Source organism: Bubalus kerabau, chromosome 2 (assembly GCF_029407905.1).
Source record: "Bubalus kerabau isolate K-KA32 ecotype Philippines breed swamp buffalo chromosome 2, PCC_UOA_SB_1v2, whole genome shotgun sequence".
NCBI lineage: Eukaryota > Metazoa > Chordata > Mammalia > Artiodactyla > Bovidae > Bubalus > Bubalus kerabau.
This window is the reverse complement of record NC_073625.1, coordinates 199,720,231-199,747,596: the sequence shown is the minus strand read 5'-3', so window position 1 is coordinate 199,747,596 and position 27,366 is coordinate 199,720,231. Positions and strand designations below refer to the sequence as shown.

Here is a 27,366-nt window from a genome sequence, read left to right as displayed (position 1 = left end):
ACACCGTGAGCACTGGAAGAGCTTGGGGTGCGGCCAAGGGGGCGTGACTGCTTAGCGGAGCATGAAGGAGGCCACCGTGACTGGACTGCGGAGCTTGGAGGTGTGGCTGGGGCATTAGGACTCAGGTGAGTGGGACCCGCAGGCCAGGCTCGGGATTGGGGGCTTTTTCCCAAACACAGGGCAGAGCCACTGGGGGCTTAAAGGAGGAGCTGAAGCACAATACCAAACTTATGTTTAATTTGCGTTTTGGACACTTGTGGCTGAGCTGGAAAAGAATCTTCCTGCAATGCGGGAGACCTGGGTTCGATCCCTGGGTTGGGAAGATCCCCCTGGAGAAGGGAAAGGCAGTAATCTGGCCTGGAGAATTCCATGGATTGTATAGTCCATGGGGTGGCAAAGAGTTGGACACGACTAAGCGACCTTCACTTTCACTTTACCTTTCGAAAAGATCAGAATGGTTGCGAGGTGGAGACTGGATTGGGGGCCAGGGTGGGCTTGGTGAGGACCCTGCTGGAATGTGTCTGTGTAAGTGGTTAGGTTGTAGCTTAGCTTACAGTCGCAACAGCATCAGGGCAGAGATGTGGATGGATTGAAGGACTGCGGAGCCAGGGGGATCACCCGGGCTGCTTACGGTTGGATGACGGCGTGGTCGGGAGTGGACAGGCTGGTTTAGCTCGTGCTGCTGAAGAAATGGGGGGCCTCTGCTGAGATTAGAAAGTCTGGGCGACAGGCCGTGGTTTCTGTGGTCCAGGAGCTCAAGGCAGGGGTCTGGGCTGGAGACACCGTCTGGCAAATGGCGAGTGATGCTGTGGTCATGATGAGATCACTTAGGGAGGAGGAAGGGGGTGAAGGAGGAGGACTTCCACCTGAGCCCTGAAGAATTCCAGCATCCGCTGCTGTGCAGAGAAAGGAGGCAGAAAGTGAGTGCTGGAGAGGTCCTGGGGAAGCTGGGGAGTGTGGGTGATGGAGGCCAGGGTGAGTCAGCAGACTGCCTACTTGGTGCCTCTGAGGCCGAAAGGCAGAAATAGTCATCTGTTTCTCACAGAAGCTGATTTTGGTAGCCTTTGCTCTCCTGATACCTACTTTACAAGGCCTGATCCAAATGTCTTTGAGTTGTCATTAAACACCACAGGCCCTTTACTCTGAAGAACTCCTGTGAGTTCCTGTGTTATCCCCAGGATGGTTCTGAGATTTTTTATTTGTTTCACTTTTAAATTTAAGGGGCTCGCTCTTTCTTTCCAAAGGCTTGCTGAGTTTCCTTCATTGTTCTTCTTCATGTAATGTTTTCAACAACTGAATTTTAATATCTGATTGAGGGTTAGACCTTGACCACATGAAAAAGGCATTGAAATTTTATGTAATTTTTTATCCTTCAGAGCACATTGCACATGAAAGAAAATGATAGCAGACCTTATCACTCAATCAGAAGAAAAAATCAGCTTGGGATTTCTAAAAATGGCGTTTAGATGTGCAGAGAACAGGGTGGCCCGCGGCGGCCTCTGTGCTCAGCCTTCAGGCCTGCGCGCCTTTGTGGTCTCTTCAGGGGAATCACCAAATCCAAGGAGTCAGAGACTCTTCTAGAGGCCAGTGGAGCACACAGAGGCTGGAGGGGAAATGGGAAGTCAGCCGGAGTGAGGTGACCAGATCTGTGCCCGAGAACGCTTTGTTCCAGAGAAAAGTGAGGCCTGGACATAAGGCTGGCCTCCCAGGGGGCCCTCCACCCTCCCGTGTCGCTTTGGGCCCCTTGCGATGGCTGCTTCTCCTCCGTCCCAACTTGTCAGTGGGAACGTGGAGGTGCCAGGGCTCCTGTGACTTTACCTGAGGCCAGGCGTTAGGTGGGCGGGAGGCCAGCCCAGGGGCTCCTGCAGGTGAGGCCTGGCTCCCATAACTGCCGAAATAGGTCCCAGAGAGAGTCTGCGATAGACAGGTTGGGATGACCACCAGGTCTGGGCTGGGGCGGGGGGCGGGGACCAAAAACACTGAAGATCTGAGCAACTTCCTGCTGAGCCATCGCTTCTTGATGCATGCTCCTCCTGCAGCATCCATTGGAAAAAGAGGTTCTTCAGTCCAGAATGTTTGGGAAACAGGCCTGGTGTAAGCCCTCCTGAGGGTCCTGAAGCTCCTCAGCAAGAGTCAAGTCTCTGACAAGGTCTGCAGTACTTAGCTGAACTGGATATTTCTCAAAGGTCATTTAAGAACTTTACCCTTGCTTCTCTTTCTCCAAATGCCTCTTTATATCTTGGTGCATGCTGGTGAAAGTGTTCCAAGTCAACAAGGAGCTCATGGAACACTTGAAGAGCATGGATGGTCACAGGTGGTCAGCAGGAGGCAGGGGCGGTCTCCTCTCTTTTTACAGTGGCTCCTAATACTAACTGTCTCCTCTGCACAGAACTGTCCTAAGCCCCCAAGAGTTGGGTACCTGATTGTATTTTCTTGCTTCCACCAAAACAAGTCTTTCCACCTAGACTCTTGATGTTCAGTTCATTTCAGTTCAGTCGCTTAGTTGTGTCCGACTCTTTGCAACTCCATGGACTGCAGCACACCAGGCCTCCCTGTCCATCACCAACTCCCGGAGTTTATCCAAACTCATGTCCATTGAGTCGGTGATGCCATCCAACCATCTCATCTTCTGTCGTCCCCTTCTCCTCCCACCTTCAACCTTTCCCAACATCAGGGTCTTTTCCAGTGAGTCAGTTCTTCACATCAGGTGGCCAAAGTATTGGAGTTTCAGCTTCAACATCAGTCCTTCCAATGAACACTCAGCACTGATTTCCTTTAGACTCTCAAGAGTCTTCTCCAACAGCACAGTTCAAAAGCATCAATTCTTCAGCGCTCAGCTTTCTTTATAGTCCAACTCTCACATCCACACATGACCACTGGAAAAACCATAGCCTTGACTAGACCAACCTTTGTTGGCAAAGTAATGTTTCTGCTTTTCAATATGCTGTCTAGGCTGATCATAACTTTCCTTCCAAGGAGCAAGCGTCTTGGTGGAACTTTTTCCTAGTCCCCATCGACACCTCCAGCGGAGGGGAGATTTGAAGCTGGGCAATTAAACACTCCCCTTCTCTCATCCCCTCCCCAAACAGACATGTGCTTGGTGCTTCGGTCACCCTTCCATTTCTTTAATAAAAAGCATAGCAACCTTCTAACACCTGATCAGCATAGACTGGGTCCTTGGGTCTGTTGACAGCTGTGGACTTGTAGACGGCATTTGCTCTGCTGTCTGGGTTGGTCCCAGCTTATCTGACTTTGGTCTTTGGACTTTTTCTCCCCCTTTCTGCTTTCTCCCTACCCTCACCCCACCCCTCCAGACTTCTATCATAGTTGTTCATCAGATCTTCAAATATATTGGTTTTTCCAGCTTTTGATTTTCATTCTTTTATCTCTCCCTATAGTCCCTAATCAAAGGTGGCATTTTCAAATGATTATATACAGGATGGATAAGCAACAGGGTCCTCCTGAACGGCACAGGGACTATACTCAGTATCCTGTGATAAACCGTGGTGGAACAGAAGATGAGCAGAATGTGTATAAAACTGAATCACTTTTCTGTGCAGCAGAAATTAACACAACATTGTAAATCAACTCTACTTCAATAACATTTTTTTAAGAAATGGCATTTTATTCCTTAGCTGTGCTGGCCAATAGAAATATCATTTGAGCCCCCTGTATCATTTGGGCTCCCTGGTGGCTCAGATGGTAAAGAATCTGCCTTCAATGTGGGAAATGCAGGTTTGATCCCTGGGTCAGGAAGATCCCCCGGAGAAGGGAATGCTGCTACTGCTGCTAAGTCACTTCAGCCATGTCCGACTCTGTGTGACCCCGTGGACTGCAGCCTACCAGGCTCCTCCATCCATGGGATTTTCCAGGCAAGAGTACTGGAGTGGGGTGCCATTGCCTTCTCCGGGAGAAGGGAATAGCTACCCACTTAAGGAAATGGCAACCCATTCCGGTACTCTTGGGACAGAGAAGCCTGGTAGGCTATACGTCCTCGCGGTCGCAAAGAGTCGGACACGACTGAGCAACTTCACTTTCACTTTCCAGTATTCGAGCCTGGAGGATCCCACGGACAGAGGAGCTTGGCGGGCTACAGTCCACGGGGTCGCAAAGAGTCGGACACAACTGAGCAACTTTCACTTTCGAATTTTCTAGTAGCCCTGTTAAAAGAAAGGAAAAACAAAGGTGAAATTAATTTTAGTAGTATATTTAGTTTAATCCAGTATATCCGTTATACCATGTTTTCAGCATAGTATGTTTTCAGCATCCAATGAGATGCTTTATGTTCTTAAAAAAACACAGTGTGGTGTGTATTTTACGCTTGTGTCATCTCTCAGTTTGGATGCTAAATTTTCAGCAAAGTGAAATGGCCTACAAAATAAAGTTGGGTTTAACAGAAAAGTAGTTTATATAGCTAAAGTTTTTAAATTTAAATTCATTAAAATTCAGTAAAACTAAGAATTCGGCTCCTTATTCACAGCAGCCACGTGACCCATACTCAGAGGCCGTGTGTGGCTGCTGGGAACTGTCTGGGACAGCACGGTTTGTAGGGCTCATTTGTTTAAACAGTTTTCAGTTCTCCGTGTTTTCTAAGTTGACACATAATATTTACAGTCATGAGTCTCATCAGCCCCAAGGAGAAGGAGTGTTATTATTAGATAACTGAAGAAAATTTTGCCCATGGAAAGATCCAAAAAAATAAGTTGGGTCATTACTATATAATGTTTGAGGAATATATTTGAAATAATTAAATTTCCTTTTAGAATGTTAATTATTAATTTAGTTTTCATGCATATTTTACATTATCTAAAAATACATAAATTTGGAAATAGTACTCCCCCACCCCCGTGTTTTATGAAAGTGTTAGTCGCTCAGTTGTGTCTGAACTGGTCCATAGCTGGGATGGTCAAGAATCCACCTGCAATGCAGGAGACTTGGATATGATCCGTGGGTCAGGAAGATCCCCTGGAGAACCAAATGGCAACCCACTCCAACATTCTTGCCTGGAAAATCCCATGCACAGAGGAGCCTGGTGGGCTACAGTCCGTGGGGTTGCGAAGAGTTGGACACAACTCAGCGACTGATACTTTCTCTTTCCCCATGTTTCAGATCAGATCAGATCAGATCAGTCACTCAGTCGTGTCCGACTCTTTGCGACCCCATGAATTGCAGCACCAGGCCTCCCTGTCCATCATCAACTCCCGGAGTTCACTGAGACTCATGGCCATCGAGTCAGTGATACCATCCAGCCATCTCATCCTCTGTCGTCCCCTTCTCCTCCTGCTGCCAATCCCTCCCAGCATCAGAGTCTTTTCCAATGAGTCAGCTCTTCGCATGAGGTGGCCAAAGTACTGGAGTTTCAGCTTTAGCATCATTCCTTCCAAAGAAATCTCAGGGCTGATGTCCTTCAGAATGGACTGGTTGGATCTCCTTGCAGTCCAAGGGACTCTCAAGAGTCTTCTCCAACACCACAGTTCAATCAAAAGCATCAATTCTTCGGCGCTCAGCCTTTTTCACAGTCCAACTCTCACATCCATACATGACCACAGGAAAAACCATAGCCTTCACTAGATGAACCTTTGTTGGCAAAGTAATGTCTCTGCTTTTGAATATGCTATCTAGGATGGTCATAACTTTCCTTCCAAGGAGTAAGCATCTTTTAATTTCATGGCTGCAATCACCATCTGCAGTGATTTTGGAGCCCAGAAAAATAAAGTCTGACATTGTGTCCACTGTTTCCTCATCTATTTCCCGTGAAGTGATGGGACCAGATGCCATGATCTTTGTTTTCTGAATGTTGAGCTTTAAGCCAACTTTTTCACTCTCCACTTTCACTTTCATCAAGAGGCTTTTGAGTTCCTCTTCACTTTCTGCCATAAAAGTGGTGTCATCTGCATATCTGAGGTTATTGAGATTTCTCCTGGCAATCTTGATTCCGGCTTGTGTTTCTTCCAGTCCAGCGTTTCTCATGATGTACTGTGCATATAAGTTAAATAAACAGGGTGACAATATACAGCCTTGACGAACTCCTTTTCCTATTTGGAACCAGTCTGTTGTTCCATGTCCAGTTCTAATGCTTTCTTCCTGACCTGCATACAAATTTCTCAAGAGGCAGATCAGGTGTTCTGGTATTCCCATCTCTTTCAGAATTTTCCACAGTTTATTGTGATCCACACAGTCAAAGGCTTTGGCATAGTCAATAAAGCAGAAATAGATGTTTTTCTTGAACTCTCTTGCCTTTTCCATGATCCAGCAGATGTTGGCAATTTGATCTCTGGTTCCTCTGCCCTTTTTAAAACCAGCTGGAACATGAGGAAGTTCATGGTTCACATATTGCTGAAGCCTGGCTTGGAGAATTTTGAGCATTACTTTACTAGTGTGTGAGATGAGTGCAATTGTGCGGTAGTTTGAGCATTCTTTGGCATTGCCTTTCTTTGGGATTGGAATGAAAACGGACCTTTTCCAGTCCTGTGGCCACTGCTGAGTTTTCCCAATTTGCTGGCATATTGAGTGCAGCACTTTCACAGCATCATCTTTCAGGATTTGAAATAGCTCAACTGGAATTCCATCACCTCCACTAGCTTTGTTCATAGTGATGCTTTCTAAGGCCCACTTGACTTCACATTCCAGGATGTCTGTCTCTAGGTGAGTGATCACACCATCGTGATTATCTTGGTCGTGAAGATCTTTTTTGTACAGTTCTTCTGTGTAATCTTGCCATCTCTTCTTAATGTCTTCTGCTTCTGTTAGGTCCATACCATTTCTGTCCTTTATCGAGCTCATCTTTGCATGAAATGTTCCTTTGGTATCTCTGATTTTCTTGAAGAGATCCCTAGTCCTTCCCATTCTGTTGTTTTCCTCTATGTCTTTGCATTGATTGCTGAAGAAGGCTTTCTTATCTCTTCTTGCTATTCTTTGGAACTCTGCATTCAGATGTTTATATCTTTCCTTTTCTCCTTTGCTTTTCACTTCTCTTCTTTTCACAGCTATTTGTAAGGCCTCCCCAGACAGTGATTTTGCTTTTTTGCATTTCTTTTCCATGGGGATGGTCTTGATCCCTGTCTCCTGTACAATGTCACAAACCTCATTCCATAGTTCATCAGGCACTCTATCTATCAGATCTAGGCCCTTAAATCTATTTCTCACTTCCACTGTATAATCATAAGGGATTTGATTTAGGTCATACCTGAATGGTCTAGTGGTTTTCCCTACTTTCTTCAATTTAAGTCTGAATTTGGCAATAAGGAGTTCATGGTCTGAGCCACAGTCAGCTCCTGGTCTTGTTTTTGTTGACTGTATAGAGCATCTCCATCTTTGGCTGCAAAGAATATAATCAATCTGATTTCGGGTGTTGACCATCTGGTGATGTCCATGTATAGAGTCTTCTCTTGTGTTGTTGGAAGAGGGTGTTTGCTATGACCAGTGCGTTCTCTTGGCAAGACTCTATTAGCCTTTGCCCTGCTTCATTCCGTATTCCAAGGCCAAATGTGCCTGTTACTGCAGGTGTTTCTTGACTTCCTACTTTTCCATCCCAGTCCCCTACAATCAAAAGGACATCTTTTTTGGGTGTTAGTTCTGAAAGGCCTGTAGGTCTTCCCAGGACCGCTCAGCTCCAGCTTCTGCAGCGCCCCGTGTTTACACTTCATGAAACAATCCTGTGCCTACACTTTTCACGCCTCTTTGCTCTCAGTGTCGCTGTCATCGCCCGAGTTTCAAGCTCATAATTTTTACTTTCATCCAAATCATGTGGAATACGGCGCTTTTCAAATTCAAGAACAACGTATCACTGCTCTAAGTCCTAAGAGCCCATCCATTTAACGTTAGGATGGTCGCTTTTTCTTCTCTAGCTCATAAATGAAGGAGAAATCTCTGGAATGCAGCTGTTTAATCTGTGTTTCTCTTTTTTAAGTCTCTTTATTAAAAGTAACAAATATAAAAAATAACAAATAGAGGAGGATGCATAAATCGTAAGTGGGCAACTCAGCGAGTGTGCACAAGGAGTACGCACCCGGGGAACCAGCACGCAGGTCGCGAGGTAGAACAGCTCAGGGACCCCCTGTGGCAACTCCCATCGCTCCCCCCGCTCTCCTCCCCAGAGGCAGCTCTGTCTAGTTTTTAGCACCGAAGCTTAGTTTGCTTGGTTTTGGACTTGATATAAGAGTGGCCTTTATAAATCACATCTTTTGCTCGACACTGTCAGATTTGTCCACGTCCCAATAGTTCATTTGCACTTGTGTATAGAATTCTTTGCATTGCTTTGAAAAGTGATCTTTAAGAAGCGTGCTTACCACAGCTCCTCACATTTTTTTTAATGCTATAGGAATTACTTAAAGTTTTTGTTGAATGTATTCCCCTCCTTTTGAAAGTCAAGTCCATCAGATGACTTCAGTAAATGCCCCCAACCACCTTGAACTACTGTGCTTTTCCCCAGTCAATATTTGTTGTTCAAAATAAAGTGACAGAGTCCTTGTGTTGTGAGAGACTTTGTAAAAGTCTGTGAATGCATGATGTAATTGCCTCTTTTCTGAGAAGTGACTCTCAGGGAGTAAAACCCAGGGGCTCCCCAGGTTGCTTCCAGGAGATGCAGTGTGTGACTCTGTGTGGTCTGTGTATTTCCCCTTTTAGCTTTCTGTGAACTGGGCCATCAAGTTGTGGTTATTGAATCTGGTCTAACTGTTGGCAAGGGACGTCGTTTTTATGGACCCTTTTTTCCTGACTGTATATCTGCTTGGCTGACTCCTTGCTTTCCTTCACATCTTTGCTCAAGTTCACCGTCTCAGCACCCTGACCATCACTTTATTTATTGTTAATTGAAGTATAGTTGATTTACAGTGTTTTCTTAGTTTCATGTGTACAGCAAAGTGATTTAGTTACACACACACACACACACACACACATGTTCTTTTCAGATTCTTTTCCCTATAGGTTATTACAAGATATTGAGTAGAGTTTCATGTGCTCTACAGTAGATCCTTCAGGTCCGTTCAGTTCAGTCGCACAGTTGTGTCCAGCTCTCTGCAACCCCATGGACTGCAGCATGCCAGGCCTCCCTGTCCATCACCAACTTCCGGAGTTTACTCAAACTCATGCCCATTGAGTCCGTGATGCCATCCAACCATCTTATCCTCTGTCGTCCCCTTCTCCTCCTACCTTCAGTCTTTCCCAGCATCAGGATCTTTTCAAATGAGTCAGCTGTTCGCATCAGGTGGCCAAAATGTTTGAGGTTCAGCTTCAGCATCACTCCTTCCAATGAATATTCAGGATTGATTCCCTTTAGGATGGACTGGATGGATCTCCTTGCAGTCCAAGGGACTCTCAAGAGTCTTCTCCAACACCACAGTTCAAAAGCACCAATTCTTCAGTGCTCAGCTTTCTTTATAGTCCAACTCTCACATCCATACATGACTACTAAAAAAAACATAGCTTTGACTAGAGGGACCTTTTTTGGCAAAGTAATGTCTCTGCTTTTTAATATGCTGTCCAGGTTGGTCATAGCTCTTTTTCCAAGGAACAAGCGTCTTTTAATTTCATGGCTGCAGTCACCATCTGCAGTGATTCTGGAGCCCCAAAAAATAAAGTCTCTCACTGTTTCCATTGTTTCCCCATCTATTTGCCATGAAGTGATGGGACCAGATGCCATGATCTTAGTTTTTTGAATGGTAAGTTTTAAGCCAACTTTTTCACTCTCCTCTTTCACTTTCATCAAGAGGCTCTTTAGTTCCTCTTTGCTTTCTGCCATAAGGGAGGTGTCATCTGCATATCTGAGGTTATTGATATTTCTCCTGGAAATCTTGATTCCAGCTCGTGCTTCATCCAGCCCAGCGTTTCTCATGATGTACTCTGCATAGAAGTTAAATAAGCAGGGTGACAGTATACAGCCTTGACGTACTCCTTTCCTGATTTGGAACCAGTCCATTGTTCCATGTCCAGTTCTAACTGTTGCTTCCTGACCTGCATACAGGTTTCTCAGGAGGCAGGTCAGGTGGTCTGGTATGCCCATCTCTTTCAGAATTTTCCACAGTTGTGATCCACACAGTCAAAGGCTTTGGCATAGTTAATAAAGCAGAAGTAGATGTTTTTCTGGAACTCTCTTGCTTTTTCAGTGATCCAAGGGATGTTGGCAATTTGATCTCTGGTTCCTCTGCCTTTTCTAAATCCAGCTTGAACATCTGGAAGTTCTCAGTTCACGTACTGTATCTATTTTCTATATAGTAGTCTGTATCCCTGATAGCTCAGTTGGTGAAGAATCCACCTGCAGTGCAGGAGACTCTGCTTTGATTCTTGGGTTCCTGGGAAGATCCCCTGGAGAAGGGATAGGCTACCCACTCCAGTATTCTTGGGCTTCCCTTTTGGCTCAGCTGGTAAAGAATCCTCCTGCAATGCAAGAGACCTGTGTTCGATCCCTGGGTTGGGAAGATCCCCTGGAGAAGGGAAAGGCTACCCGCTCCAGTAATCTGGCCTGGAGAATTCCGTGGACTGTGTAGTCTATGGGTTCGCAAAGAGTCGGACACAACTGAGTGACTTTCACCTCACTTTCGAGTGTGCATCTGTTAGAAGAGGACCACATGCCTTCCTCCCCACCCAAGGGTTGCCCTTCATTCTACTTGATTTCTCTGGTATCTCTCTCGCCTCCTAAGATACTTTGCCATTTTTACTGAACTATCGTATTACTTCCTGTCTCTCTTTTTTCCATGCCATGAAGAGTGTGGGTCATAGAATAGATGCTCAATGGATATTTATGGAATGACAGTAACAGCCGTGGATTCCCGAGGCTTCAAAGGTGTTAGAATTATATATAGAGAGATGCTTTGGGGGCTTTCTTGGTGGCTCAGTGGTAAAGAATCTGCCTGCAATGCAGGAGCTGCAGGAAATGCAGGTCCTATCTGTGGGTTGGGAAGGTCCCCTGGAGGAGGGCATGGCAACCCACTCCAGTGTTCTGGCCTGGAGACTCCCGCGGACAGAGGAGCCTGGCGGGCTGCAGTCCTTGAGTCACAAAGGGTCAGACGCGACTGAGCGACGAAGCAGGAGCTCCAGCGGGTGGTTTCGGGCGTGAGGCAGGGCGCCGAGGAGATGAATGCGCATGTTTTCGCCTTCGTGTCCCTCGCTTTGGGGGTGGTTGAAACTGTTGAGCCAGGGCTCCCTGGAAGTGACTTGGGAGGGTTACAGTGTCACCAGTTTGCCGGCCTCGTGTTTACAAATACGGAATTGGCTGTTCTTGCCAGAAAAGTTTCCAAAGTGACACGCCTGGCATGCAAAAAATCTGTGTTTTCTGGGAGGGGCCCTGGTGTGAGTGCTGATTATGCAGTGTCGGTGAACACACGTGGTAACCAATGGGTTTACAGCCGGGGTTGAACTTCCCCATCTGGATTGCTGGGAGGTGCCGAGCTGCCTTGCGCACTGAGATCTCCTGTCTGCCGGGTTTGTGTGCGATCCAGCACGGTTGTTATCCGTGTGGGAATTTGGACAAACCTCGAGGCACATGGAGGGTGGGGCGCCTCGTCTGAGGGCTGGGGCTCTATTCTGGCAGGCTATTTCTTTTCCCCAAACTGGAAGGTTTCAATTTTATTGCTCGAGATTGTGTGGAATCTTTTCAGAGGGCTTCGAGGGCCGTTGTGACAGGTTTACGGCCCATGTAAGGGTTTCTCCTCCTCTGCCTTTGCGAAAATTCCCCCTCAGAGAGCTGGGTCCCCTTAGGACCCGTCAGGGGTGCTGAGGCTGGCTTGGGGAGGAGGGGGCACTTTGCATGCTAAGCACCCAGTTCCAGAAACTGATGAGCCGCCTCCAGGAGAAATCTGGAACTTAAAAGTCCGGTTCCAGAATTTTCTCCCAACTCCAGTAAAGCAAACTTGTTGCTTAATGAATCACGGACATATGGGTGGCACACAGCATTTTCTCAGATTCTTGATTTTCTTCTCTTTCAAATGGAGACAAACATTTCCCCTTCCCCTCCCTCTCCCCCTAGCCCCCTGTGACCAGCTTTCTACTCTGTGTTTCTGTGAGTCTGACTTTTTCAGATTCCGCATGTCAGGGATATTTGCTTTTCTTTGTCTGGCTTATTTCACTTAGTGTGATGCCCTCCAGGTTCATCCAGGTTGCTGCGAGTGGCAGGATTGTTCTTTTTAACGGTTGGATCGTGTTCCATTGTGCACACGTAACGCCTGTCCTGTAAGTAGGGCCATTATCCGTGGCGGTGTACATGTTATCGACGGGGACAGTAAGGATGTTATCGGTGGGGTGATAAGGATGTTACTGAACTCAAGGAGGTAAAACAAGTTTTATGAAGAAAACTCCTTCTAAGAAAGATTGGGATGTGGTGGATACAAGGAGTAGACATCAAAAGAAATACACCTGAAGAGATGGAAAAGCATTAAAAGCAAGTGTTTAAATATATTCCTGGTAAAAAGTAAGGGTAGCTTTTGGTGGAACTTTTCATTGTTCAGTTGGCATATAAACTTCATTTCGAAGACTTCCGGGTTTAAATGCGAGTTGCAGTTGCCGCGCTAACTTCTGAGGCACTCCTCAGAGGGCAAGGAAGGGGTCTCTTTAGGGCGCCTTAAGAATACAGATGGATTTTTTCCCGAAGCCTCAAGCACAGGATTTCCCTGTGACTTTTTCCGAGTCTGATGGAGCCTGGGAATGCAGGCCGCGTTCTGTGTGGTTCCCAAGTAGTAAAACATCATCACTAATTCATGGGCTGTGCATTTGTATCTTGCAGTAAACAAGAACCAGGCCTCCCTGTGCCTGGAGTTTTGCTCAACCGGTTAATAATGTAAGGCACGCTGCAGGGATCGCGCTTACCTCCCCACGCCCCCCGCCCGCCCCCGACCCCCGACCCCCAACCTGCTTGCGCCAGCCATTCAGACGGATCATCACAAACGGAGAGGCAAATTACAAACTGCTCTGACCTCTTTATTAAAGCGGGTCCCGGAGGCCCACGCCTTGGAAGTAGTTGTGTTATCCTTGTTTACATTTCTGCATGTTTGCAAATGCTTCTAACCGCCTGCTTGATAAAGGGCTGTGGATTTTGCTCTAAGAAATTACTGCAGTCTGTATCTTCCCGTGGGTATGAATTAGTGAGGATTACTGAGTTTTAGGAGGATGTCTGTTGCTGTGTAACCACCACCTCAAAACCGAGTGGTTTACAGCCACATTCATTTATTTTGCTCACAAATGTGCAGCTTGGGCAGGACTTGGCAAGACTGCTAATCTCTGCTCTCCATGGTATCCCCTGGTCAGTGGCTGGGGACTCCACTTTCAAGATGGTGCACTCACACCATTGGCAAGTAGTTGCTAGGCTACAGGCCTCTCCATAGACGACTTAGGTTTCCTCAAAACATATGGCTGAGCTCTTCTCGAAAAACAAGGTGGAAGTTCATGGAAATTTTATGACCAGGCCTCAAAAGTCACATAGTGTCCTTCTGACTTGACTCATTGGTGGAGAGCCATACTGGTCCAAGGAGATGGATGTAGACTCTGCCTCTTGATGGGGGAGTGACAAGGTTCTAGCAGGTCATGGGCGGGTGAGAGATATCTTTGGAAAATACAGCCTGCCGCAGACATGAATTCAGACATCTGTGTTCATTTACAGTTCATTCTACTAGGAGAGAACTTTGAGATCATTTAGGGCTCATAGAATTAACAATATGAAGGCATGAAGTGGAAATAGGAGTTGAGTATTGAATATGAAGGGCACTGAATTATTGGGCATTGGAAATCATCTTTAAGTGCAATTCTCAACAGTTGTAAATGGAAAATCAGCCCTTTAAAAAAAAAAAAAAAAGCCTTATTTGTTACTCAAAGAGATCACATATCTTCATGAGATCTGAAACTCTCAGATCATTTTCATCTTCTAGAAAAACCATCCCAGGGTTCTTCAGGGTATTTACAAAAAGAACAACAGAATATTCATTTCTTTAGCACTGTAATGAAAACCATCCCCAAATACTTAGTTTCACTGTTCTCTTAACCATGGGAGTTTCAAATGCCACTCAGACTGAGTTATATTTTTGTTGGTTTGGAGTCATGGGGACCAAAAAGGGTTTTTAACCAAGGGTTAAAACTGGGACAACACTGGTCCAACCACACCATCTCAATATTTTGTTCAAGCGCCTTCCATTAATGCTTTGGAAGCCTATGTAAATCAGGGCACGGTGGGAAAAAAGTCACGAATTCTGGATGTTAAAACAGCGGTGTAGTGTGAAGGAAAACATCTGCTCCTGGTTAAACTGCTTTAAACTCAGGTTCTTTGCCTCAGTCACTTAACTGTGGTGCTGAGATTTGAGTTCCTTGAAGACTCTCAAACTGATTTTCCAGAACATTCCCAGGAGTGTTAATAAGCCCTTGAGGTTCTTTGTCCCAGGCTTATAATTCCAGGCTCACTGCTGTTACCAAAGAAGAAAGTTGGGTTGTCAGTGTCAGCCGGTCCAGGATTCCAGATTCCAGCTGGTTCTTTCTTTGCTTTGCTTTTCTGGAAATGCACTATCTTATCTTGGGCAGTGCCTTGTGAAAGAAGGCCCAGTGGAATGCCCAGCTAGGAGGCATTTTTTTTTTTCCTTTGATGAGAATTACTGAGAAAAAGGTGACCCTGTGTCTGTCTGGGCTTGGACAGTTCTGGCTCATGCCTCTTGTCACAGCATACCTTTTGCCTTCAAAAGTGTCAGATTGTTCAAAAGTTCGGACAGCAGGTCACCGATGATTTGACACATCGCGTCACATCGCGCCTCGTCGCATGTCACCCCGTAGTCCGTACTGCCGTCTCCGCTCTGGGTCTCCGTCTCCCTTGTCCATCCTTTCCCATGGCAAGTGTAGCCTCGTCTGATCTCTCCCATGAGCTCTGCAGTGACTCCTGGGCCCCGATCCCTCTCTCTGCCTCTCTCCCCCAGCTCCCTCCCCATCCGTACCACATCCTGCGGAAACATCAATCCTCCTTGGGAAAGGCCTGATTACGTCCCTGCGGCCAGAAGCTGTGATGGCATCTCATTGCCTACAGAGCAAGATTCCAGACTCTACAGACTCAACACTCTTGAAGATCTAGCCCTGATTTTCACAGTGTGGCTTAGAGGGTAGGACGTTCTGTTGCAAATACAATCTGAGCAGTGTACCAAGTGGGAATGTGGAGCCTGAAGCCAGGCTGACTAGGTTTGAATCCTCCCTGTGATCTTCTAGCTGTGTGCCCTTGGGCAAGCTGGGCAGCCTGTCACTGTCTGTTTTCTAATCTGTAGCATGAGAAAATTTTAAAAACCTGTTTTTTTAAAAAAAATTTTATTGGAATATAATTGTGCTACAATGTTATGTTAGTTTCTGCTGTACAACAGTGCGAATCAGCTATATATGTATAGCTATATATATATAAGATATATATATATCTTATATATATATATAAGGGCCTCCCTGAGGGCTCAGTGGTAAAGAATCCACCTGTAACACAGGAGACCTGGGTTGGATCCCTGGGTTGGGAAGATCCCCTGGAGGAGGGCATGGCAACCCACTCTAGTATTCTTGCCTGGAGAATCCCATGGACAGAGGAGCCTGAGGGGCTACAGTCCATAGGACCACACAGAGTCGGACATGACTAGAGCGCCTGAGCATGCAGAGCATGCACATGCATCTATCCACTCCCTCTTGGACCTTCCCACGCCGCCCCCTTCCCACCCCTCTAGGTGGTCACAGAGTACCGAGCTGAGTTCCTGTGCTCACCAGCAGCCTCCCTCTAGCCGGCTGTTTTGCACATGGCCAGGTATATATGTCACTGTTCCATAAGGATGAGATGAGGTAATTCACGTAAAGCCCTTGGAACGGCTTTTGGCGCAGGGTAAGCTGGCGTGCTGCCATTCATGGGGTCGCAAAGAGTCGGACACGACTGAGCAACTGAACTGAACTGAAGCGCTCAGTAAATGGAGGCTACTGTGACGACGTCTTTTTGGTGCAGGATGTTTGTCCTGCTCTGTGTACCTGAGCACACTTTCTTCCCTCTTCACGTCGCTGGCCTTGTTTCTTCTTGAATTCCATCCCCCAAGCCATGCCTGTGTGCACAGAGCCCACCTGCGGGTCAGGTCATTTTACCAGCCATGCAGCCACGGAACTGGCAAGCGGCAAAGTCTGGTGCATATCCTTGACTTTGCCATGCGACTCTGATGAGAGTCTATGTAAATGCTTGCTAATGTGAGATGTGGGGGATTTGATGGCTCCATTGTCTTTGTGGGCATGCCCTGGCCTTAGTGGAAGCTCAGGTTGGGGGTCTTGTAGCTGCGGCAGGAGATGCAGACCCTCCTGAGGTCCTGTGACTTGGAGGTCCGTCGGTTTTCCTGCCTGGATGATGCCGAGGTCTTTGCTTTTGCTCCAAGATCCTGGTCTGAGCTCGTCCATGCAAAGTGCTGCTGATGGGCAGACGTTGAGGGAGATCAGGCGTTTGCAGGGCCCATGCAGCTCTGCCAGAGGGGAAACCCCGCCCACCCCAGTCCCTGCCCTCCTGATCTGGGTGCCCGTGCTGTGGCAGACTGCCCTGGGAAGGGGAGAGCTAGGGTGTGGACATTGACTCCAGAAAATACTCTTAAAAAACAATCTTCAGTTATACTGCAATAAAGCTGAGAAAAGAAAGCCAGAGCAGAGCTGAGAAGAACATAGCCCAAGACAAGGAGACGAATGCTGTGTCCACGCAGACAAAATAACCTAGAGTACTGGCCCGGGGTCCACTTTGACCAAAACGTATCAACATTATAGTGATCGGTGTGGTCTTAACTTGCTCGGTTTTGTTTGGTTTAAATATCAGTTGCCTAATATTCTCTTCTTCACTTTCGTACATGTGGGTACTGAACAGATTTCAAATTTTATTTCCCATGAGATGATATATCTACATAACAGACATTAAATACTAATTTTTTCTGCCCTGAGATTCCTTTTCTTCTGAAAGCGGCTTTATTCCCACAATCCAGCTGTGTGATTTCCACAGGAGCCGCCCTAACACTGGCCAGAGCTGATTGGTCCCGAGATGAACACCTGACCCAAGCTGAGCCAATCAGAGCCCTTCCCTGAGATCTTTCATTTGTGTGGACCCAGGACATTTAGATAGTCTATCTCCAGTGTCTAAGCCAGGAGCAGAGAAACTCAGAAGTTGGAAATGGCCGTATTTCCTGCTCCATGGAGAAAATTGGTCCTACAAGAGAAAGAAGAAGAATGCTAACAATTTTTTTTGAAAGACATAGGGACAAAACCTGGAGCCATTTTCCTGATGGTGGTAGAGATGCTGGTCCTAAGATTCTACTCTGGCTGTACCCTGCTGGCCACTTGGGTCACCGTTAGATCCTTCCCCAGAGATAGGCCTTTCCTTGCTCCCTTTCCATCTCTGATTTAGACTTTTGACATCAGGTTGGGATCTTCTGGTGGTTTGGTTTTCACAGGGCATTAAGAGCTAGTTAAAGAGACTTCCCTGGTCGTCCAGTGGCTAAGACTCCACAGTCCCAATGCAGGGGGCCCAGGTTTGATCCTCAGTCAGGGAACTATATCCCACATGCCGCAACCAAGACCCAGCACAGCCAAATAAGTAAATAAATTATATATATATATATATATATATATATATATATATATATATATATTTTTTTTTTTTTTTAAGAGCTAGTTGAAGATTTTTGAGAGTTGAGAGATTAACAGCATATTCCCTTTTGGGTCTACTGATTTCCCAGGAATGACATTTTCAGTGAACGGTAAAATTATAGGCACAATCTAAGTGAAAGCACCCAGCCAGGTAATAAAGATAATGAAGGCCAATAAAACTCCTTTCATCAGAAATACTTGCCCTGAACAGTGCCACCAAAGGATGGATTTGTTCTCTGCTCCTATCTCAGTGCTGGACTCCATCTCTTCCTTCTGTTTTTAAGGGAGTTTACAGTTTTCCAGGTTACCCCATCATTTCTCAAGCATCCCACCAGATCACTGCTAGTAGCAGAGGAGAATAAAACCTCTTCTCCCAACTCTAGCCCTGCCAGGGACTTAAGAGTTAGGAAGCAGTGGTCCTTCAGACTAAGTGCAGGCAGGTTGAGAAGGAGATCAGATGGACTCTTGAGAGTCTCTAGAGTGAGACCAAAAAGTATTGAATCCAGGAGGTCAAGGATGGTGCCCTTTTGCTTCCCCAGGACCTCATTCTCAGCACATAGTAAGTAACTGAGTAAGTAACATCTTACTCAGTAAGATACTGAGTAAGTAAGTAGTGAGTGAATTAATCGTTATTATTATCCCCATTTTACAGATTAGGAAACTGAGGCTCAGATACAACAACTGGGTGGACCAGTGACATAGCTAAGTGCGTGGCAGGGCTGAGCCCAGAGCTTTAAGCCTCAGACTCCTCGTCTCAGGCTCATTCTGAGGCCTCTCAGTCATTGAAAGAGAAAACCACAAGCCCAGAAGGTTGCAGGATCTTTCTGTGTGGCTTCATGACTGAGCTGAATACTCGGCAGCACTGGGTAGAAGTTTCAGTTCCTGAAGCTGCGTGTTAACATGTCAGAACCAAAGACCGCTGCAGGCTTGAGCTGAGACCTGTGTTATTTTTGAACCTCCATTTTCAGAAGGCTGTACAGGAGCTCAGGCGACAGAAGATGAGAAGGGTTGTGTGTGTGAGTGCGTGAGATAAAATATTCACCGTGAACACTCACGTGTCTGTGCAACCAGAACAGCGTTTTTGCGTCTGTTCTTGACATATGGTTCAGCCTCTGTCTGTAAGTTTCCTGTGTGTGTCACGGGTCCCCAGAGACTTTAAAATATCAGCTATCACAGGATGGTGGCCCCTGAGTTACAGAGGGGGGTCAGAGTGGTCAGCGCTCTGGTTTAGGGTCCATTTGGGATGTCTTTATGTGTGAGTCTTGGTCTTTACCCTGTGTTATATGCCTGTGCAGTCCCTGTTGAAAACCCTGTTTCTGTTGCTTGGTATTTTATATGGTTTTTTATGCTCTGTATCGGCGGTGTCCAGTAGAACTTTCTATGATGATGGAAGTATTCTATATTTGCACCAGACATCTATATTTGCATTCAGTAGGGCAGTCACCAGCCACAGGGGCCATCAAACACTTGAAATGTGGCTGATGTGACTGAGGAATTGAATTTTTTATTTTATTTTATTCGAACTAATTTAAATTTAAATATTAATAGTCACACTTGGCTAGTGGCTACTATCATATTGGATAGCGCATCTTTATAGTTTCAAAAAGTCAGTACGTTTCTGATTCCCAGCCTTAATTAGCATGATAGTTCTAGGGATTCCAATAAGTTCATCCGAAAGTTGGAAATGGCCTATAGACATTAAATCTACCAATTAAAGATTTCATCCCTTTCCCGTAAAACATGGCAGGGAGACTTCTTTCACCCGGCAACAGTAGCTGCGGTCCAGCTCCTTGTGCGTGCCAGCCTCTCCTCGGGGACCTTTAATCATCGCTAGAGCGAGTCCTTCTCTTTGCTCCTGCTCAGGGCGCACTTCCTTCCCTGCCTTTGGGGACCCCTTAGCCAGCCCTTCCTTTCACGCTCGGTCTGCTTTAGGTTTGGAGACAATTCTCAACCTGCTGCTGCAGTCCTCCTCCCGTGATTCCCTTCATCTGCTTTCCTCCTGTGTGACTTTTCTCCCGAGAAACAACTCATAGTGTTATCTATCCGTCTGTCTGTCTATAGTATGAGACTGCAATTGAGATTGATTTATGTTACTGGCCCAAATGACTGTGGAGCTGGGCTGTCCCAAACCTCCAGGGCCATGTGGTAGACTAGAGGTTTTGGGTAAGAGTGATGTTGCAGTCTCAAGTCTGAAGGTTGAAAACTCGGGCAGGTTGTCTGGAGGCAGAATTCCTTCTTTGGAAAACCTTGCGTTTAGCTTTTAAGGCCAACTGATGGGCAGAGGCCTGTCCACATTATAGAGGGTGTCTTGCTTTACTGAAAGCCAGTGGACTGTAGATATCAACTACATCTAAAAGTATCTTTACAGCAGTATCTAGACCAGTGTTGACAATTAGTCACTGTAGTTTTATCCAGGGTGGCACATAAAATGAACCCTGACACCGTCTTCATTAGATTCAGACCGAACGGTCCTCGACCATTGCTGGCCCTTCACCTGGGCCGTCCCGCGTGGCCTGTGGGCGCTCCAGTCCTGTTGGCCTGTTAGATTCAGACCGAATGGTCCTAGACCATCGCTGGCCCTTCTCCTGGGCCGTCCCACGTGGCCTGTGGGTGCTCCAGTCCTGTTAGACTGAACGGTCCTCGACTGTCACTGGCCCTTCCCCTGGGCCGTCCCGCGTGGCCTGTGGGCTCCAGTCCTGTTGGCCTGTTAGCAGGAGCGCTTTCTGCTGCCTTTCCTGTGTCACATATGGCTTCCATGTTTACCAAACCCAATCAGGACCCCATTTCTCCCTTACTGGTTTTACCCTCATTGCTAAATGTAGTCTAAACAAGCGTGTGTATAAGACGAGACAGAGTGTGCGTTTAAACTCAGCAGCAGCAGCATGGCATTCATTTTGAGAGTAGAGTAACAGACACTATGCCCTGGATTTTCAGGGACTACCCCAACATCATGGTGTTACTTTTAATAAAAATAATTCTTGAAATATTTAACCAACGATGATATCATTTTCTGATGCATTGAGACTTTTTATAGAAAGAAATTTTTTACAATAGAAAAAAGAAACCAAAAAAAAAAAGAAATAAGAAACCTTTTTCACATTATTATGTCTGGTTTTAGGTTGGGTGAATATAATTATCGCATTTGTTCTTACTCATCACAGAGTTGAAGGAAGTCTTGGGTCAGTTGAAAACTGTCTTGTTTAATCTTTGGTGCTTAAACCAGAAGTTGTTACTCTTTTAAGTGTTGGGGATGGGATTGTTTTTAATGCAGCTGATGTGATAAAAAGGTGGATGAGGGTGTATTTCAGTTAAATCATGTATTTGAGTGGGCATCTTGGGACAGTCTGGGTTGTATGATGTGAAGGACTGCTGTTAGTCAGGAGCACTGGTTTGGGTGAAGATACTCAGGGTCGGATCCAAGCTTTGCCATGACCTAATTGCAGTTGTTACAGAAGTTACGTGGGTGTGTGCCTGACAGTCTGTGGGGAGCTCCTTCCCCAAGGTGGCTTGGGTATTCAGGGTTTGATCTTCTGTATGGACTCAATTCCTTGCTCTTGAACAGCTGGCCCAGCTTGAAGCCATGGTGGTGTCCAGCAGCAGCCACTGAGTCCCTGAAAGTAAAGTGACCCGGATGTCTGGGGGATGGGAGTGGGGCTCCAGAAACATCGCAGGATGGTCTGGCAGGACATGGTGAGTGGATACACGGGTTACAAAAAGGAAGGAGCTGAAGAACAGGCACCTTGACCCCAGTTTGAGATCCATGGTGGACCCATCAGCTGTGATCACTGGCCATGGAGGTCTGAGCCCCAGAGAAAAGGCAGGGCTGGGGAGTCCAAACTTGGGAGTAATGAACACATGCTGCTGCTGCTAAGTCGCTTCAGTCGTGTCCGACTTTGTGCGACCCCATAGACGGCAGCCCACCAGGCTCCCCCGTCCCTGGGATTCTCCAGGCAAGAACACTGGAGTGGGTTGCCATTTCCTTCTCCAGTGCATGAAAGTGAAAAGTGAAAGTGAAGTCGCTCAGTCGTGTCCGACTCCTAGCGACCCCATGGACTGCAGCCTACCAGGCTCCTCCGTCCATGGGATTTTCCAGGCAAGAGTACTGGAGTGAGGTGCCATTGAGTGGCTAAATTTGAATGAGTACAGAAGGTTCCCATGGGCGTGAGAAGAGCTGGTGGTCAGAAGTGAACCCTGACGAACAGTCTCATGCCTGCCTTTCTGAGGTGTGTGAGACTTGCTTAACAAAGGTTACAAATGAAGGAATGAGTGAGAAACAAATAGAGTTTGGTTTGACACCTCTAGAAAAATCAAAGGTGTCACAGCCCCTAGGGTCTGGCCAAATATTGATCTTTATAAAATCTAAATGTGGGTTTTCTGGTTAAAAAAGACTGCTCACCCTTTCTGGGAAACAATTTGGCAGCCTGTACCCAGCCTTTGAAGAGCTGATATCCCTTGGCCCATCCATTCCACTTCTGGGAATCCACCCCAAGAGCTGCAGACAAAGATTCGTGCACAAGGGTGTTTCATGTTCTTGAGATACACGCTCCCTGGAAGGCTTGCCATGGAGAGAGGCAGCGTCTTTACCATTTACCTTGAGCGTCTTTTTAAGAGTTTTGATGATTAAACAATGCTAGGTGTAGGATACAACACTTTCATTACTGTTTAAGATAAAAGATGAGCATTCGAAGAAATCTGTGCTTTGCCCTTGGACAACCCCCTCCTTCCGCTCTCCAGAGCTTCTGTGTTGGGTAAGTTAGGGACCTGTTGCTGCTGAGTGAAGTCTGAGCCTTTGTCGTCTTGTCGTTTCGTGATATCCATGGTATGGCCCTTGTGATGTCTGGTCCAGCCTCATTTCTGGGCGCTCCTGGCTTCTCATGTCATGTCCCAGAAATATTTCTAGGAATCTGTTCACTCCTCAGGCTGTCGCACACCGTCAGGCCTTTGACCATGAAGATCCTTCTGTCTCCTTACCTGCACTGCCCTGTCCCTTTCTCTCACCTGTCTGGTGAACTCCTATTCATCCTTCAAAGCCTCCTGCAGGTTGAGTCCCCAAATAGGTTTTGTTCAGCATGATATTTGGGGAAAAATCCAAATGAATGTTGTAGGGGAGGCTCACACATTCCAGCTCTGCCATAGCCTTTGCCTCTTCCAGCTGTGTTACTCTATTTCATTTCTAATAGCCCTGACCTTCTGTGAGAAAGGTCTCAGTGTCCTCTTCAGGCAGAAATAATCACTTTCTATACCTTCATATCGGAGAAGGCGATGGCACCCCACTCCAGTACTCTTGCCTGGAAAATCCCATGGGCGGAGGAGCCTGGTGAGCTGCAGTCCATGGGGTTGCTAAGAGTCGGATACGACTGAGCGACTTCACTTTCACTTTTCACTTTCATGCATTGGAGAAGGAAATGGCAACCCACTCCAGTGTTCTTGCCTGGAGAATCCCAGGGACGGGGGAGCCTGGTGGGCGGCTGTCTGTGGGGTCGCACAGAGTCGGACACGACTCAAGTGACTTAGCAGCATACCTTTATATCTATTACTGTGCTTTGCTTCTCTATGAAAATTTTCTGAAATGTGTACTTCTTTTCAATTATAAAGGTGATATGTATGCTTGTTAGATAAATTTTGAAAAGTTACACATACAGCCATGATAATGCTGTGTTTTAAAAGCTTACAATCTTTATTTTTTATGTAATATCATAACATAAGCATTATTGTGCCACGTTAGTATAATTATTTTTAAAATCTGTTTACAGTAATCAGCTGAATCTTTTGACAGTTAAGACTCCTATTTTGTAGCCCCAGCACCTAAGCGTGATGCTGTTTTGAGCCAGTGTAGGAACTTAATAAATGTTTGTTGGTTTGTTGGAGAAGGAAATGGTATCCCACTCCAGTGTTCTTGCCTGGAGAATCCCAGGGATGGGGAGCCTGGTGGGCTGCTGTCTATGGGGTCGCACAGAGTCAGACACGACTGTCGTGACTTAGCAGCAGCAGCGGTCGGTCTCCATCCCTATCTTCCAGGAGTCATTCTGGAAGAAGAGACACAGATCCACTCAGTATTTAATGTGTTCATTCACTCATTCATTCAGCAGATCCTTATTGATCGCCTACTATATGTTAGGCAAATTACTAGCAAATCACGCTTCTCTCTTATTGACCGTGACGTAATCCATAGTGTTTCTCTCTTGCCTGTGCTGCCAGGAACCTCGGAGATTAGCTGCCCTCAACCTCAGGCTGTTTGGTACAATTATCTCCTCGTTGTTTGGTTTTTAAAAAGTTTGTGACCTGTGTCTTCTTTTAGAAGCTTTCTAAAACAGTTTCTAAAAATAGGTAGATATCACAGATTAATGGGTAAAAAATGAATTTTCAGAATGGAAATGATGACTTCAAGGTTTTTTAAAAAAACGTTTGAAGTGTGAATTGAGCCAGCCGTGGGCATTTGTGTGGACACGTGCATGTCGGAGAACTTGATGCTTTGACACGTGTCCACTTGGCCTTGTACTTAAGAGAATGAACTTGGACCTGAGCCAAACCTGACCTGGACCCTGACTGCCCGCCACTCGCTTTATGACTTTAAATGTCTCTGGGCTTCAGTGTCCTCATCTGAAATGAAGATCAGTCAAACCATTGATATAAGATGAACTGGACTGTACGTTCATATTACTGCTCCAGATCATTTTCCAGAACGGCCAGGGCTGAACTAAAATGACCTTCTGCCTTAAGTTAGGGTGGGTCATCTGTGGAGGGGTGCCGAGGCTTGCTTTTCCCTTAGAGAGGAGCTCGTGCTGGTGTTTCTTCAGTTCAGTTCAGTTCAGTTCAGTTCAGTCGCTCAGTCGTGTCCGACTCTTCGCAACCCCATGAATCACAGCACGCCAGGCCTCCCTGTCCATCACCAACTCCTGGAGTTCACCCAAACCCACGTCCATTGAGTCAGTGATGCCATCCAACCATCTCATCCTCTGTCATTGCCTTCTCCTCCTGCCCCCAATCACTCCCAGCATCAGAGTCTTTTCCAATGAGTCAGCTCTTCGAATGAGGTGGCCAAAGTACTGGAGTTTCAGCTTCAGCATCAGTCCTTCCAATGAACACCCAGGACTAATCTCCTTTAGAATGGACTGGTTGGATCTCCTTGCAGTCCAAGGGACTCTCAAGAGTCTTCTCCAACACCACAGTTCAAAAGCATCAATTCTTCGGCACTCAGCTTTCTTCACAGTCCAACTCGCACATCCATACATGACAACTGGAAAAACCATAGCCTTAACTAGATGGACCTTTGTTGGCAAAGTAATGTATCTGCTTTTGAATATGCTATCTAGGTTGGTCATAACTTTCCTTCCAAGGAATAAGCGTCTTTTAATTTCATGGCTGCAATCACCATCTGCAGTGATTTTGGAGCTCAAAAAAATAAAGTCTCTCACTGTTTCCACTGTTTACCCATCTATTTCCCATGAAGTGATAGGACCAGATGCCATGATCTTTGTTTTCTGAATGTTGAGCTTTAAGCCAACTTTTTCACTCTCCTCTTTCACTTTCATCAAGAGGCTTTTTAGTTCCTCTTCACTTTCTGGTGTTTCTTACTCCTTCTCAAATGACAGAAGAGGGTTGCTGCTGACGCCTGGCGGCTTTCTGAGGTCATCCACTCGGGGGTTGGTGACTGAGCCTCCCAGAGCTCTGCGGTCTCCCCCTTCTGCTGCATTTGTAAAGTGACTTGAGCACCCTTGCCCAGCAAGTCCCCTAAAGCTCGTCTTCTAATTTTGGCCAGCTCTTGCTTTTGTTTAGCTTTTACTTTCCATTTGTCTTTCACTTATGACAATTACATTCAGTTGCCTGCGGTGGGGGCGGGGTTGCTTTTTTAGGGAGGGGAGGGTTCACAAGGCCCAGAACTCAGTGCAGCCATGTGCCCCCTGTGTTGAGGCTCAGGAGGTGAGAAGGCTCCACCTGTTACCTGGACTGGATGGGGGGTGGAGAGCCGTGGGTTGGCGTGTGCAGTGCCCACAGGCTGGGCATGGTCTTCAGGCGTCCGTGCCTCCCCCTGGGCCACTGTCCTCAGAGGTCCCCTCTCTCGGGCTGTGCCATCAGCTTTTGCACACTGGTGATTCTCACCACCTTTGCCCTTCTCTGCCAGAGCAATTGTTCCAGAGAGGAAGCTCTTTGAGTTATAAAATGTCATCTGGTAGTTAGTATGTGGTTATACAGATGTATTGAGTTATATAGTAGCCTGATTAGCAGGAAGTAGGTGATTCATCAGAAAAAAAGAGAATTACACAAAAAAATAAACTCTTACCAAAATGAGCTTCCTCTTTTAGCCTCTTGTTGTTCCAGCTCATCCTTTTAGAACCTTTTTTCAGCTTCTTAGGAAAAATTACTAACTGGGACTAACAGTGTTTTACAGAGAGGCCATCCCAGCCCTTCACAGTCGAATGCTTTATTTTTTTTTTTACAGTTTAAGAAAACAAGCCCCTCTCTGTCCCCAGCAGGCCAGACTTGGGGTGTGGCCACCACCTTGAGGAGGTGGAGCCTTGGCCAGCTTGAGAGATTTCCGTTCAAACAGGAACATCCAGACTTCCCTGGTGGTCCATTGGTTAAGACTCAATGCAATGGGGCGTGGGTTTGATCCCTGCTTGGAGAACTCAATTCAGTTCAGTTCAGTCGCTCAGTCATGTCTGACTCTTTGCAACCCTGTGGACTGCAGCACGCCAGGCCTCCCTGTTATCACCAACTCCCGGAGTTTACCCAAACTCATGTCCATTGAGTCGGTGATGCCATCCAGCCATCTCATCCTCTGTCATTCCCTTCTCCTGCCTTCAGTCTTTCCCAGCGAGTCAGTTCTTTGCATCAGGTGGCCAAAGGATTGGAGTTTCAGCTCCAACATCAGAGAACTAAGATCCCATGTGTGGTGTGGACGCGTGTGCGCACACACACACACACACACACACCCAGAAACACCCCCCGAGGCCTCCCTGAGGTGCCACGTGTGCCCCTGCTCTGATGGAACGTCCTGTTTACCCGTTTCCCTTGGTTTGGTCTGCCTCACAGATCCAGGAGGCTGCGAGTCGCGGCCTGAAGTTTGTCGGTGTTGTGCCTCAGTACCGCTGCCCTGGGAGCCCTGCGGGCAGCTGCCCCCCAGCAGATGCCCAGGATGAGACACAGGAGCCTGGCGGTCGTGGGGCTGCAGAGGAGCTGGGGGCTGCAGATGCTGCCGTGGGGACAGACGGAAGCCCGGAGGCTGGCCAGGGCCCGAGAGAGGAGACGCCCGCCACCCAGCAGCCCAGTTCGCCCCCGGGAGAGGGGGATGGCGCAGAGTCTCCTGCTCGAGGGGCTCCAGAGGGACCAGATGCTGATGACCTGCCGTCGGAAGGGCCTGGAGAGCGGCTCGCGGCCAGTAAGTATGTCAGCGCCGGGACTCTGAGCCACGTGGAGAGCGGCTGCTAGCTTTTCAGTAATCACCGGGGGCCTTTTAGGAAAATGAATGGAATTTGAATGTAGAGATGGCAGTCCATCAAACAGGAGAAGCTGTCGAGCCGTTTTCCGGGCCTCCTGACTCTTCCTTCCTGAGGCTGTGCCTTCTGGGGGTGGGGGGTGGGCAGACCACGGGACGCTGACTTGTCGCGGCTCCAGAATGTCACGTGTGCAGCAGGTTCTAAAATGCATGGTGTTTTCTCCCCACGCCCACACGCTGCCCCCAAATTACCCCGTGTGACCCCAGGAAGCGTGGTGATGGCTGGGCACCAGTGCAGAAAGCACCTTCCGCGCCTGGTCCTCTTGTTTTGAATTTGA

The 27,366-nt window shown here is 47.0% G+C and overlaps 1 protein-coding gene across 1 annotated transcript in view; it reads left to right on the top strand.

Moving 5' to 3' along the window:
- The window catches only part of RFTN1 (raftlin, lipid raft linker 1), a 231,821-nt gene that overhangs the window by 130,701 nt on the left and 73,754 nt on the right, over positions 1-27,366 (top strand). The window contains exon 5 of the mRNA XM_055570000.1: positions 26,626-26,971. Within this exon, the coding sequence (XP_055425975.1) occupies positions 26,626-26,971 (346 nt within the window). The remainder of the gene's footprint in view (positions 1-26,625; positions 26,972-27,366) is intronic.